The 15,529-nt window shown below is 36.9% G+C and overlaps 1 protein-coding gene across 3 annotated transcripts in view; it reads right to left on the bottom strand.

Moving 5' to 3' along the window:
- The window catches only part of grik5 (glutamate receptor, ionotropic, kainate 5), a 165,602-nt gene that overhangs the window by 15,803 nt on the left and 134,270 nt on the right, over positions 1–15,529 (bottom strand). For all 3 annotated transcript variants that reach the window (XM_078790786.1, XM_058053106.2, XM_078790785.1), the window contains 4 exons: positions 14,894–15,052; positions 14,485–14,637; positions 10,552–10,656; positions 5,931–6,038 (listed from right to left, as the gene is read on the bottom strand). In XM_078790786.1, the coding sequence (XP_078646912.1) occupies positions 5,931–6,038; positions 10,552–10,656; positions 14,485–14,637; positions 14,894–15,052 (525 nt within the window). The remainder of the gene's footprint in view (positions 1–5,930; positions 6,039–10,551; positions 10,657–14,484; positions 14,638–14,893; positions 15,053–15,529) is intronic.

Below are 15,529 nucleotides of genomic sequence, written 5' to 3'. Positions count from 1 at the left end.
TTTATGGGAAATATGTATGAGGTATTGATTTTAAAATAATTGTTTGAATATTAAATATACATGAAAATATTTTAAAAAATTTATTTCAATAACCCCCCAACAAAAAAAGTGTTGGCAAAAGTTTGATGTCCAAAAATAACTCACAATTAGTTTCAATACATGCATTTCTAATGCACTCATTAAAAATCATTGCAATGATTAGAAAGCTCTGGAGCCTGGGTTCCTACAGCTACATTAACACTAAACGCTAAGAGTTACATAATGTGCCTGAATGCCTCACATGAACAGCCCTTCACAATGCAGGGAGTACAGTGCAGAAGAAAGGAGACAATGCATGAAGTTGTCCAATGTTGTATGAGCGTTATATGAGCAATAAAAGTTTTATGATTATGTTTATGCATTAAGAGTGTCTAATCTTGAGATTTAATTCATATCGTGTGCAAAATAACAGCCGGCCTTCTTAAGTAGTCTTCTCAAGTAGTGCTGTGACAGCGTATGAGCCTGTAATTACTTTCCTGTATGTTGGACAGCCCACCGTTTTACATGTTTATGTTCTTTATGCCTCACTAATATACCATTTCAAGTGTTGGGGCCACTTTGCTCGGAGGTCCTTCAAAGCACCGTCTAAGATTGTGGCTTACCCAGACATACGAGTCATTTCTATTCTTCCCTTCACCTCGTCCTTGTTCCCAAAAGTTAATGCAGTGCATAAATACAGAGGTGAGGTTTCATAATGGTGTTTGCTCTGTGCTGCTGAGTGCTAGTGTGCATTTTTTTGTCTGGTGCATAATCGCATGCTTTTTGATCTTGTAGTGTATTATCCATTTAGCACAATAATAAGCCTTGAATTTAGTTCATTTTCTTATTGATTCCGCATCTTTGTTTTCATAATGGTACAGTATATACTGGAATTATGTATTATGTATTATGAACATTACTTGCATTGTTTTACTGATTATTCTTTGTATAGCATGTTGTTGCAGACCACAGCAAGAAACAATATAGTTCCTCACATTTTACTACAACTTGCCAAGGCTTGTTATGAATAATATGTTTCAAATAATCTACAGCCAGTGAACTTTACACCGGCATGGCACATGTCCTAGTGTATGTGCATACATTCATAAAGGGCCATCTTTTTCCACACATATCGGTGATCAAGTATATAATCATATTTTAATTTGGGTTAACAATATATTAAAATATTAGAATCGGGATTAATCACATTTTGTTCATAATTAACCCATAAATAGGGCTGTCAAAGTTAATGACGCGTTTAACGGAAGTTTCCTTTAATGGCGGGCAATTATTTTGACGTTCAAAAACTGTGGGATTTCTAATTAATAGTTATAGTATTGTAACACAATACTATTTACTATAATATAATTATTAATTATATATGCATTAGAATTAATTATAACTATAATTATTATTATGAGTAAATAATAAATAATAATTACATTTTAATTAAATATAATTATAATATTCTAAATAATATATTAAATTATAATTAAATATAATTAATTATATAGAAATTATTAATTTAAATGTAGTTCAATGTATTTTAAAGAGAAATAAACAAAAATATGCTTGTTGACTGTATTGTTTTAAATAATGGGCCCGAGTTCTGAAATTGATATATATAAAATTGGATGTAATTATCATCAAATTGTTTATAATTGTTTTGTTCAAAGAGATTTACCCTATTTATTATCGATAAAAACGTATTCCTATATGTGATTAAATGTGATTAATTCTGAGTTAACTGAAGATTAAATGTGATTAATCATGATCAAATATTTTAATCAATTGACAGCCTTACACTTTTACAGTTAATTAAGTTAACACAAATCATCAAAGGGGCAAGAATAACAAAATGATGTCATATTTACCAATAAACAAGAAAGAATTTTAATATTTTTAATATATTAACTGGGTTATCAGACTACAAATAAATTGGGCCTGCAGAAAACGTACAAAAGAACAATTTCATTCCTTTGCTCGCGGCAATGACGTTATTATTACTATCCCTGAAAGTAAATATCAAAACTTTATAGCTGAAGCTATCCAAATCCAATGGGATGACATTTTGCTTCTGGCTAGTTATGAAAAACAGTATTTCAAAACACACATGACAGAAGTATTAGAGAATTTACACCAAAAAAATCGAATTATGAAAGAACGACATTGAACCCTGCAAATAGAAAAATAAAAATAACCAACTCATGACAGAGTACGTTTTGAAATGTTGTGAAATAAAGTTTTAAGATCATCCAGAAAGGCAAAGGCAGATTTGTTTCTTAGAATAATTATAAAATTGTAAAATTATTAATGGCAAAATGATATGGAAGCAGATAAGGTCGTCCAAAATCCTAATTAAAAACTTGTGTTTATTTCCACTCCCCCCCAAAAAAACAGCTCTTAAAAAAGAGTGATGATTGTATACAAGTTGATTTTGTACTTTTGTTGAGCCTCTTTAGCGGACATCAACAACTACTTTCCTGTGAGCTTCCCTGTCTAAAAGAAAGCTAAAGATGTTTCTGAAAAGATATAAAAGACACATTTACATTCCAAAGGGAGTAAAAAAAGACTTCACAGCAGGAGTATAAACTGCCCAAAATTCAGCATTCTCATTATGATATGTTATGTGTGTTATTTTTTTTTACTTTTATTTTTTCCGACATGCACTTGGAATACTACTGAATGAGCTAAAAAAAAAAAAAAAAAAAAAAGCGCCCACAATAAACACCACGCTGGCGACGTCACAAAGATAGCTGTCAAAACATGGCTTCCCGTGAAGCGTGTGGAAAGCAGAGTCCCGGTGATCACAGTGCTTTGTAAGCACATTACAAAACACCCTATCAAAGCACAATGTCTTACTATGCATCCCGACTTTCCGGGGAGCATTTTATTTAATGCAATAGCAGCAAGACAGCTTTCTTTCTTTCTTATTTTTTTGAATGTGCACCCACTCTAAAGTACATATGATTTGACTGCAAAGATGGAAATATCGACTACTAGCTTGTCCTACCGTCTCGTAGTATGTCAGCGCTAAAGCCAAAATAAAAGAAGCTGTTTGTTGTGTGTTTGTGTTCTGCTTGACATTCGCATCCTGTATACTTGACATCAGGTAGGAGTCTTACTAGGTGGGCGTGCTGAGGAAGTACACAATTCCTTCCTGTTTGGCCATAAAATATTTTTCAAAAGCATATTTACTATGCTATCATTCTAGGATAATTTCATTCATTCATTTTCTTCCGCTTTTTCCTCACAAGGGTCGCGGGGGGTGCTGGAGCCTACCCCAGCTGTCTTCGGGCGAAAGGCGGGGTTCACCCTGGACTGGTCGCCAGCCAATCACAGGGCACATATAGACAAACAACCATTCACACTCACATTCATACCTATGGACAATTTGGAGCCGCCAATTAACCTAGCATGTTTTTGGAATGTGGGAGGAAACCGGAGTACCCGGAGAACGGGGAGATGCACGGGGAGAACATGCAAACTCCACACAGAGATGGCCGAGGGTGGAATTGAACCCTGGTCTTCTAGCTGTGAGGTCTGCGTGCTAACCACTAGTCCACCGTGCCGTCCTCTAAGATAGTTTATTCTATTCTAAAACGTTTGGAGTTGCATGTGGATTTATTTTGAGATGTGTCACAAAGGCTGCATTTTGTTTTTTTTTTTCAAAGTGGGTGAGCGTCTCTTTTCTCAAACAAGTGAGGGAAATTTTTTTTTCACGTGTTTAGTACTCATTCCCAGGCTCTTTGGACACACATTGCTGATTAAAAGGTCACTTTTACATAATAGGGGAGCTTTAGTAAAGCAAAATGTCTTTCTAATGAATCTAAAAGGGGAAAGCTTAGTACCAGAAAAGTGACAAAAAAAGGTTCTAACAAGGGATGGGTAGTAATTGTTTGAGTTTGGCACGCCTGTGGAGTATAAAGGAAAGGCAAGTGGGCGGGAGACACTCCCTAATTTCACAGAGATCATTAAAGAAATAATTAAATACAAAAATCTTACAGATCACTTACTACACACATACACAGTACACATATAGAGGAATAATAATAAATATAGTAACTTCTGATCAAGCCATGTCAATTTAGCACAGATGCAGATTAAGTCCCACCCATTTCCAGTTAAACATTGCCCACTTCCGGTTTATGCCCCGCCCACACCAAGTACAGATATAGATACAGATCATTTGGATAGGTGAACAGATCCAGATCCAGATCATGGTGTACTCACTCATCCCTAATTCATGGATCCGTTTATCACAACAACATTTCCAAGTCCTGAAGCGACACAAGAGGCCCACATCATCACACTACCACCACCATATTTTACCTTTACTTGATATGACTTCCGAATTATGTTATTTTTCTGAAATGTGGCGTTACTTTTTTCTATGCTGTAACTATGAAAATGTTCCATTTATAAATAAACATTGCCCACTTCCGGTTTATGCCCCGCCCACACCAAGTACAGATACGGAAACAGATAATTTAGATGGGTGAACAGATACAGATAGATCGTGTACTCACTCATCCCTAATTCATGGTTCCATGTATCACGTCCTGAAGTAGCAAAACAGCCCCAGACCATCACACTACCACCACCATATTTTACCTTTACTTGGTATGACTTTCGTATGATGTTATTTTTCTGAAATGTGGCATTACTTTTTTCTATGCTGTAACTATGAAAATGTTCCATTTATAAATAAACATTGCCCACTTCCGGTTTATGCCCCGTCCACACCAAGTACAGATACGGAAACAGATAATTTAGATGGGTGAACAGATACAGATAGATCGTGTACTCACTCATCCCTAATTCATGGTTCCATGTATCACGTCCTGAAGTCCTGAAGCAGCAAAACAGCCCCAGACCATCACACTACCACCACCATATTTTACCTTTACTTGGTATGACTTTTGTATGATGTTATTTTTCTGAAATGTGGCATTACTTTTTTCTATGCTGTAACTATGAAAATGTTCCATTTATAAATAAACAATACTATTATAATTAAATAATGAACTCTTACAGATCACTGACACACACACACACAGTACACATGTAGCGTAATAATAATCATAAATGTAGTAACTTCTGATCAAACCATGTCAACATAGGACAGATGCAGATTAAGTCCCACCCATTTCCGGTTAAACATTACACACTTCCGGTTTATGCCCCGCCCACACCAAGTACAGATACGGAAACAGATCATTTAAATAGGTGAACAGATACAGATCCAGATCGAAATGTGGCGTTACTTTTTTCTATGCTGTAACTATGAAAATATTCCATTTATAAATAAGGAATCCTATGATTATAATTTTTTTAAAATATTTTTTATTAGAATTTAATTATAATTAAATAATGATTTTTTACAAATCACTTAAACACATACACAATGCACATGTAGCGTAATAATAACAAATGTAGCAACTTCTGATCAGTCCATGTCAATTTAGGACAGATGCAGATTAAGTCCCACCCATTTCCGGTTTATGCCCCGCCCACACCAAGTACAGATACAGAAACAGGTAATTTAGATGGATGAACAGATACAGATCGTTGTGTACTCATTTTTTTGTACTTGTTTCTATACTATCACAATTAAAATGTTCCATTTCTATAAATAAGGAATCCTACTACGTGAAAACCAGTTAACATAATAAATAAATGAAGGATTTGTTTATTTTTGATGTCTATTAGAGACCAGCTGAGTGAGCGGCTATTCTTAGTATTTTGGATGACCACAACTTTGAAAAAGCAACACTTAAAGAACAAGGTCATGTCTACTATTTTCCACAAAAAAAAACAAAAACCAAACGGAACTGTACAAGTACACACACTGTGACCTCAATAGTGTTATGGTGCCCCCCCTCCTCCCCTGAAGGTAGGTGTGACCTTACCAGAATGGTGGTAACAATAAGCGTCTTGTTTGCCAGCGTCTCGGAGACATTAATATCCAGACTGGTGGAGTTCATGGCGAGGGTGTTGTTGGAGTACCAGATCCCAATCTAACAACAGAAGGGGGAAAAGGGGGAGGTGGGGGGGAGAAAAATCAATGGCTATTGTAGTGTAAATCTTGTAAGAATGCTAAACATCATTTGTAGCGGTACGTGACCCTGTTGGGCTATTAAACCTTAGCAGTTCTGTGCAGGCTACTTTGTTAGCTGTCATACAAGCGCATTGCTTTAATTGACCCCAATGGGGCCTGCAGTGCTGTGCGGCATTGCTTGAATGTTTTATTTAGAAAAAAACAAACAAAACAGTTTCCATGAAGAGAAATGAGCTCTGACAAGTAACAGGTAATGAAAATTCATGAGTGGGAATTTCACTAGGACATCTATTTTTCTTAAAGCACCCGCATATTTCACTTTTATGTGACATTAAAGTCACTTAAGTACATAAGTGTGCGATTATGACCTAACGGCTTTACCACGAACAGAAGCTACTCTTTAGGATATATGGCTGTACATCTTTCAACTGGTCACATGTTTTTTTTTTTTGTTTTTTTTTTCTTTCTTTGACATTTTATTCGCGAGTTGCCCAGCTTAATTATAACAACTGGGACAACGCATTAAAGGAACCGAGCTTATCGGGTGGCATTTGGCGACTCGTAAAAAGACCTGCCTGGTCCTCTATTGAAGGAAGAGAAAAGTTCTCCTCATCCAGTCAATGAACCGTGCACCCATGTGTGCACTTAGGCTTCATTTAATTCCAACTTTGAAAGACATGGCTGGTCAGCTCAAGGCTAATTTTAGCACACATCGACCAGTCGAGCTTGACAAATATATTTTGGCTTTCCACCAGGACATCAAACAGCAAAAAAAGTAACTGGGTTTCCTTACGTAGTTGTCAGTATGTGTCTATTTATGTGAAACAAACACCTTGGTAGAACTAAGTAAGGAGCCTTGATGTTATCTACTGGTCCTTATTTCATATTTATTGAATCAGTTTATTGGATGCACGGCCGAGTGGTTAGCGCACAGGCCACACAGCTTGGAGACCCGAGTTCAATTCCACCCTCGGCCATCTCTGTGTGGAGTTTGCATGTTCTCCCCGTGCATGCGTGGGTTTTCTCCATGTACTCCGGACCCGATTCTTCCTTTATAAAACAACTATATAGAGCATAGAAATCATGTTTACAACATTCTAAACACGTTTTTTGACATTATTAGAGCCCTTTAGATTTGAAATAACATCCCTATAGTCACCTTAACACTCGTATTAACTATTACAATAGACAATAATAGTTCAATTCCACCCTCGGACATCTCTGTGTGGAGTTTGCATGTTCTCCCCGTACATGCGTGGGTTTTCTCCGGGTACTCCGGTTTCCTCCCACATTCCAAAAACATGCTAGGTTAATTGGCGACTCTAAATTGACAGTAATCGCTCTTTTATTGTGGTCAATTGGTTCCTGACGTGACCCGATTCTCCCTTTATAAAACAACTACATAGAGCATAGAAATCATGTTTACAGCATTCTAAACATGTTTTTGTGACATTATTAGAGCCCTTTAGATATGAAATAACATCCCTATGGTCACCTTAACACTCGTATTAACGATTATAATAGACATAATAAGAGTTCAATTCCACCCTCGGACATCTCTCTGTGGAGTTTGCATGTTTTCTCCGGGTACTCCGGTTTCCTCCCACATTCCAAAAACATGCTAGGTTAATTGGTGACTCCAAATTGTCCATAGGTATGAATGTATACCCCCGGACGCTAATGAGGATAAGAGGCATCGAAAATAGATTTCTGTTGAGTTTCTGTTGTCAACTTCTCCCATATCCGTGTTAAATCGCCTTTCTAAAATCTGACATTGCTGTCGGTCAGGTAGAATTCAGGAGTACCCCAAGGCTCTGTTTTAGGTCCATTGTTGTTTTTCTTGTGACGTATTTTATTACGCTTAACTGAATATGCACCCACATTCCAAAAACATGCTAGGTTAATTGGCGACTCCAAATTGTCCATAGGTATGAATGTGAGTGTGAATGGTTGTTTGTCTATATGTGCCCTGTGATTGGCTGGCGACCAGTCCAGGGTGTACCCCGCCTCTCTCTCTATCCCGAAAACAGCTGGGATAGGCTCCAGCACCCCCGCGGTCGAAAATGAATGAATGAATGAATCAGTCTTCAAGATAACTAAAAAATATCGTTTCCTGACACCGTTACATAATAACATCATTTGCTCATCCACAGTGTTACAGACACTGGAATGATATTCACTAATCTTAAATATCCATCACAACCAATCTGACATGATTACCTCGGTCAAACCCCCCCCCCCCCTTCCTGGATCTCTATTGAGGGAAGCGAAAGTTCCCTTCATCCAGTCAATGAACTGTGCAACCATGTGTGCACTTCGGCTTCATTTAATCCTGACTTTGAAAGATACGGTTGGTCAGCTCGCAGCTCATTTTAGCCACAGATGCACACCGACCACCAAGCCTGACAAATAAATCCTGGCTTCCCACCAGTTGATCTAACGTTCCAAGAAAACAAAAAAAAAAAAGGAACTCATTCATTGAAGTTCACGTGATTTAGCCACCCAAACAAATTAAATACATAAACATTAACGCAGGTTGGGGAGATGATAATGATTATTGTGATTTATTGTCGGGTCATGAATGCGGCTCCAGCTGATGCTTGCCTGGCTCCCTAAAGTCATTAGCAAAATGAAGAAGGAAATTGTTACAAAGAAGGCTGCCTCGTATGATAAAAATCCTCTCAATGTTGATGGAATATTGTTTTGTGAAATTGCCTTTTGTCCAAAGCAACAGGCACAAGCGAACCACTTCATCTTTTACACACAAAGAGACTCATGCAAGGAAGAAGCAGAATGCCCAAAACCACAGTGTCTGATACCATTTATATTATTCATTCATTCATATTCATACAAACAACCATTCACACTCACATTCATACCTATGGACAATTTGGAGTCGCCAATTAACCTAGCATGTTTTTGGAACGTGGGAGGAAACCGGAGTACCCGGAGAAAACCCACGCATGCACGGGGAGAACATGCAAACTCCACACAGAGATGGCCGAGGGTGGGATTGAACCCTGGTCTCCTAGCTGTGAGGCCTGCGCGCTAACCACACGACCGCCGTGCAGCCCCAATTTATATTATTTCATGGGGTATTATCTATTAACTAATATGTTTTTATCTACAGTATTCATTATCTCACATTCGGAATTTCTCTTTTTTAATCTGTAATATATTCTCTAGATTATATATTCTGTATTTCTCTATTCAATAACCAATGTTTATGTCAGTTTTTACTCTTGTGTTTATTCTTTATTGTTTTAGTAATTTAATTGTTTATTGTTCAGGGTGTCCCCCAAAAATTGACATAATTTCACAGGCTAATAATTTTGAAAATTCTTATTAAAATGAACAAAAATTTTTGAAACAGATGAAGATTTTACATTTAATGTTTTATTTTTCTTGTGTTTTCAGGTTGTACCATGTCAGTAGCCACGTATACATGAACCCAAATAGTCCAATTGCATTCGGTTTATTTGCTCAAACGGAAAGAATTGAACCTTTCCAAAAGAAAAGTGCCAATCTGAATGAACATATAATCGGATTCACAGGGTTGGAATATTCCTTTCCCAAATCCGATTGAGGTATCTTGTACCCGCTCAATCGGAAAGTGCACAAAATAAACACTTATGAAATCGGTCCTGTAATAAATGTGTGATGTTCAACACAAAACCATTAAATTTAATTGAGGTAGACTTTGTAGTTTTCAAGAAAATTGCTTTAAAAAAAATTTTTTTGCGACACCCTGTTATATCCTGTACTTGTGTATTAATATACCATGCCATTCCTCCCTTTATTTATTTATTTTTAAAATGTTTATTACTGAATAAGCTATCAACAAACTCTATTAACCTTACTAACACATATTCTTTATTATTTTCTCACCCTTTTAGAAGATGGAAGAAACACACTGCCACATGGTTCAAGTGACCCAATTCCAGTTTTCTCTCCCACATGGCCCAGTTTGGAGAGGAATCATAGTATTAGAAGCAGGGGGGAAAATGCATGGACTGAAATGCCCTCAGATATGAATGCGGATTTTTAAAAAATCACTTATGATTGAGATATTAATATTGTAGTTGTTGATAATAACATACATAGCAGTTGTTTAATGTTGTTTGAGGTTCCACATGCATCACTTCGAAATACAGTGGAACTTCGCACAATACAGGAAGTTCATTGTACTACATAACAATACACTCTCTGTATTTTTTAAAATTAATCTTCTACCAAAAATTGGCAAATTACGGGTTCCATCTCATCATTGTCGGAGTCAGTGTCGTTGTCGGGTGGCTGTTTAGAAATGATAGTGGCGTTTTCCAAAGCTCGGACGAGAATTCAAACGTCCGTACATCATCGGGAAATGGTCCGATTGCCAATCAAAACTAAATTTTTACAGATTTTGGAGCATCATCATGAACACAACGATATACCGGTGATTAAAAAAAAAATCAGGAGACTATACTGACCTCTTTGTGGCCTCCTCTGTGTTTTTCCAGAATCCGTAGGGTGTAGTTGGTCCTCTGACCTTTGCTGTTAAACTCCACGTGACCCGTCAGGCCGTCATACTCCACCTGGCCCACAGGAGACATGTATTTTTATATTTAATACAGAGCATAAGTTGATGCAAAATGTACGTACATAAATAAACTTGTATTGCCACCATTCTTGTGAGGTTTTTTTAAAGTAATTTCATCTGCAACATGACTAGAATATGCCTTTTTTGTTATTATTATTATTCTCAACAAATTTCTGCCTAGCAACAACTTAACAAACTGAGCTATTTTATTTTGTTTATTTTTGTTGGCTGGCCATGATATTTATTTTAAGGGATTGTATGTGAAACCACTAAAACACTTTTTTGGGTCTGTTCAGAGTCTCAAATTGTAATTTATTTAATGAATAAAATAAAATAAAATATTTATTTTTGGTTTTATTAATATAAAATAAAATTTACATATTTTTATTTAATTCATATAAAACAAAATAAGAAAAACATATATATTTATAATTAATAAAATATGATGTTTTGGGTCTGTTGAGAGTCTCAAATTGTAATTTATTTAATGAATAAAATAAAATATATTTTTTGGTTTTATTTATATAAAATAAAATTTACATATTTTTTTATTTAACTCATATAAAACAAAATAAGAAAAAATTTATATTTATAATTAATAAAATATTTATAATTAATAAAATATGATTAATAGCTACATAAAATAACTTGAATAAAGAAATTCAGCCTAAAATAAAATACAATGTAATTCAAAATAATGGAATACAATGTTACATCGAAATAAATAATAATGTCCCAGCCTATAAAAATACAGTCACCATCCTGGTACTGTATGTAGCCATACTTTTCCCATAAACTATACACCATTGATCACAGCCTATGCCATTCCTGTGTCGACATCACTGTGTACCTGCGATGTATTCACTCCAGCAAACAAGGGAATGTGTTTGTAATGACAGCATAATAAAGGCATCAATATTTGTCTGCAGTGCATCAATAGCTTATCAAGGGAAGAATTATCATGATAGAGTATTGATATTTCCTCTCGTCTTCCAAGAGAGAGGAAAAGCAAAGAGGAAGTGCCAGAGGCTAAGGAGAGACACGGATCAGCAGATTCAGATCAAGGAGGTGAGACTGTGAGATTAGATACGACTAGGGACTAGGGACTCCCGACACCTAGGAAATGTATGAGGAATGGTGCGGAATGCCGGGGATGGAGCTCACCGTGACGTTGACTAACAGAGACAGATGTCGGGCCGGTGGGGAGGAGGCAATGAGGGATGGCACCCCGGCTGCTTTGGCAACACACACAAACATGGAGAGAAGCCGAGATGGGAGACGACATCGTGAGGCAGAGGTCGCATGCAACATGAGATGAGGATGATAATGAAGTTCCCATTCATTCTCATTAATCTTCAGTCAGAAAGAGACAACTGGTCACAAATCATAATCACGATAGCATTCCGTTATGCAGCATCTTCTCACCAAAATTTTGCAGGAAATACACAACGAGATAAGCGACGCTGTTACGTTAGAACCCTGCTCTTCTGAGACATGGGTGTGTGAATAGATTGACATATATTTACATTAAGTGCATATGTGACTGGACAGACATAACGACATTGTATGTTTATGTGAAAGGATGGACACATGTTAACATTATGGGTATGTACATAATTAGATAGACAGATGTTTACAAATGGTGAGCTGTACATTGTGTGTGTATGTGAGTAGATAGACATTTGTTTATGTGAATGCACAAACCTATATGTAACCTATGTGTATGGATTATGCATTTATGGGAATGAACAGAAATTGTATTACATTACATTATATTACATTACATTATATTATATTATATTATATTGTATGATATTATATTATATTACATTATACTATATTACATTATACTACATTACATCACATCACCGTATTTTCCGAACTATAAGTTGCACTTTTTTTTCATTCATATATTATATTATATTATATTATATTATATTATATTATATTATATTATATTATATTATATTATATTATATTATATTATATTATATTATATTATATTATATTATATTATATTTCATATCATATCATATCATATTATCGTATTTTCCGGACTATAAGTCTCACTTTTTTTCATGATATTATATTATATTACATTATAAAAACTGTTACTTTACATAAACACTGGACACCTTTTCTGTTCATGTTTATTTTTTGTGTAGCTGAATAACTATTGTGTTAGCATATCTTACATCTACGTATTCAGGCGGTTCTCTATTCTTTTATTGTTAGAACTTGCCTTCCAAGAGGACGTAATGTCTGTTTTGGTGAAGTCGTTTGTAAAATAAATTAAACGCAAAAAAATGCGACTTATGTATGTTTTTTTCTACCTACTTATGCATTTTTGGCCTTGTGCGACTTATACTCTGGAGCGACTTATAGCATAGAAAATACGGTATATGTGTATGTGAGTGGAAAGACTGATGTTTACATTCTTTGCACATGTAAATGAGCAGGTGTTTACATTATGTGCATTTACATAATCTGGAAGTAACTTTATCATTTTCTACACATGTTGTGGTCATACATTAATGAGTACATTGATGAAAACATGTAATACTTACAGTATCTTGTCATATTTTGATGATTTATAACATTAACATTACTGAAACGCCTTTCCTAAGTGTTGTGATTTATCAGAATAGCTTACGCTAATTCCGTCGACTACAGCAGCATAAAAACGACACTGTCCACTCTCATTGGGATGGCTGTGTCTTCCAGCACAAGACTTGTGATCCAGTCCTCAAGTAAGTCGGTTATGTAAATGGTACACTGTTGCCGTTTTAAGTTTCTCTTTTTGGGTAGGTCCCATGATGTCCATTGTTAGCTAGCTCATACTAACTCGTTTTCTTTCGTTAATGGCACAGAAAAGGGACAAATATGTGTTGAATGATGGGCAAAACATGTAATACTTAGAGTATCTTGTCGTATTTTGATGATTTACAACATTACTGAAACGTCTTCCTAAGTGTTGTGATTTATCAGAATAAATACTGATACTTCGCTGATAGTCCGCCAGATGAATACAGTTTTTGTGTTAGCTATGCTAATAACAATATGGCTGGAGCTGAGTTAATATACAAGTCGGTTATGTAAATGGAAAACTGATTCCGTTTTAATTTTCTTTTTTTGGGTAGGTCCCATGACGTTCATTGTTAGCTAGCTCATACTAACTCGTTTTCTTTCGTTAATGGCACAGAAAAGGGACAAATATGTGTTGAATAATGGGCAATATTTTGTAAAAAGTGCAGTTTTCCTTTAAAGCACCACCTTTCTCCCACTTCCTTTCATCCCTTCCTATAAGACTCAGTCATTTAGTCTCTAAGAAATAAACGAGGCATAGCCAACTTTGGTTCCAGATGGGTCCATGATCATCATTATATCTGAATAGGCTGCTAACGAAGGTGATACCACCCAAACAGCCATCGTTGGCTGGCAGAGGCCCCACTCTATTGTATCCTAACAACCGTCTTTTGATACCACGAAAGAGCCAACCATTCCTGCCTGGACCTGCCTTGTTAAATAGACTGAATCTTGCATCAGGCTCTCAGATTAAAGCTGTCCTATCTAGTCTGACAGGTGTGTGTGTAACCTAGTCTTTGGGCATGAACTGATGAAGATTGATTGATTATGTGTGTGTGGATTCTTTCATTTTGAGGTAAATTGCCAGAAATTAAAAAAAACCTTTTTTTTTCCCATATGCCAGTTTTCTACAGTACTTTGCTTTTCATGGAAAATCCGACTGAATCCCGAGAGAGCAGAGCCCTTCTGGCGAGTCCCATGAACGCACCAACTCATGTGTAGCATTCCATGTTCATACCATGCGCAGATAATTCATAAGACTGGTCCCGTGTTGCCAGATCTGAGGCGAAGTGCAGCTGAGCGGCTTCACGCCGATTTCCTGACTGCGGTTCAATTCCCTCACCGCCCCCACCACCACGTGCACCGCATCAAACATCAACGCTGACGAGAGCTGTGGAAGCAAAAGGAAGTTGGGATACGGGGGAAAGGCGACGGGAAAGGTCGATGTGGAGAATGGCAGGGAGGGGTGGAAAGATGGGTCAGAAGGGCAAGTCGTCAGGGGAGAAGATGCAAGGAGATGGGAATTGAATGACGGAATGATTAGAAGGGGTAGAGGGGAGGACACGGAGATGGATATATCAATAGCTATTACTTCCACACAGAAAGATCTATTTCATTACACTGTGAATCAGCATGAGTATACTCACCGCAGGGCCGGGGTACGTTAGATCGCAACCCTCGCTCCACGATAGGTTGAGGCTGCGGATGAACTCCAGGTAGAACGGATGGGTGGTGTTGAACATGGAGAAACCCACAATGTTAGACTGCTCGTCCACAATGTCATCCAGTCTCAACAGGGGGAAGTCCTACAAGAGGCCAGGCAACAATTTTAAGTGAGTGACTGACAGTGTCGACATGTGCGTCACACCATCTTGGAAAGGGAAAAATACAGTGCAGAGAGTGGAGTGTGATGAGCGAGGAGTGAGGCATGAGGGAGCGATAACATCTAATCTTGAGGGGATTGACAACGAGGAGAGCGGGGTGGGAGGGAGTGGGGGGGTAGAAATAGACAGCAACACTTTAGTGGAAACCACTCTTGGTTGCTTTCCACTGATAAAACTCAATAGCTTTGCTGTTGTTTGAATGACCATTTTTCACAGCGCTATCAATTACCGATATCCACGAAGGAAGGTGCACCAAGGAAGTAAAAGTGATTTTTGGTGAGGATCTGGATATAGGTACAGATAAAGTTGAGTCTCTATGACGTCAACAGAACTGTCAACCATGTCTTTTCGTTTTCCATGAAGAAGGAAGTTGTTTGTTAACTTCTTTTACACAGAAAT

This window comes from Doryrhamphus excisus, linkage group LG5 (assembly GCF_037039965.1).
Source record: "Doryrhamphus excisus strain RoL-2023G ecotype Guam linkage group LG5, RoL_Dexc_Guam_v1.1, whole genome shotgun sequence".
In the NCBI taxonomy this organism is placed as follows: Eukaryota; Metazoa; Chordata; class Actinopteri; order Syngnathiformes; family Syngnathidae; genus Doryrhamphus; species Doryrhamphus excisus.
The sequence above is the reverse complement of the archived record's forward strand: the minus strand, read 5'-3'. Positions and strand labels throughout refer to the sequence as shown.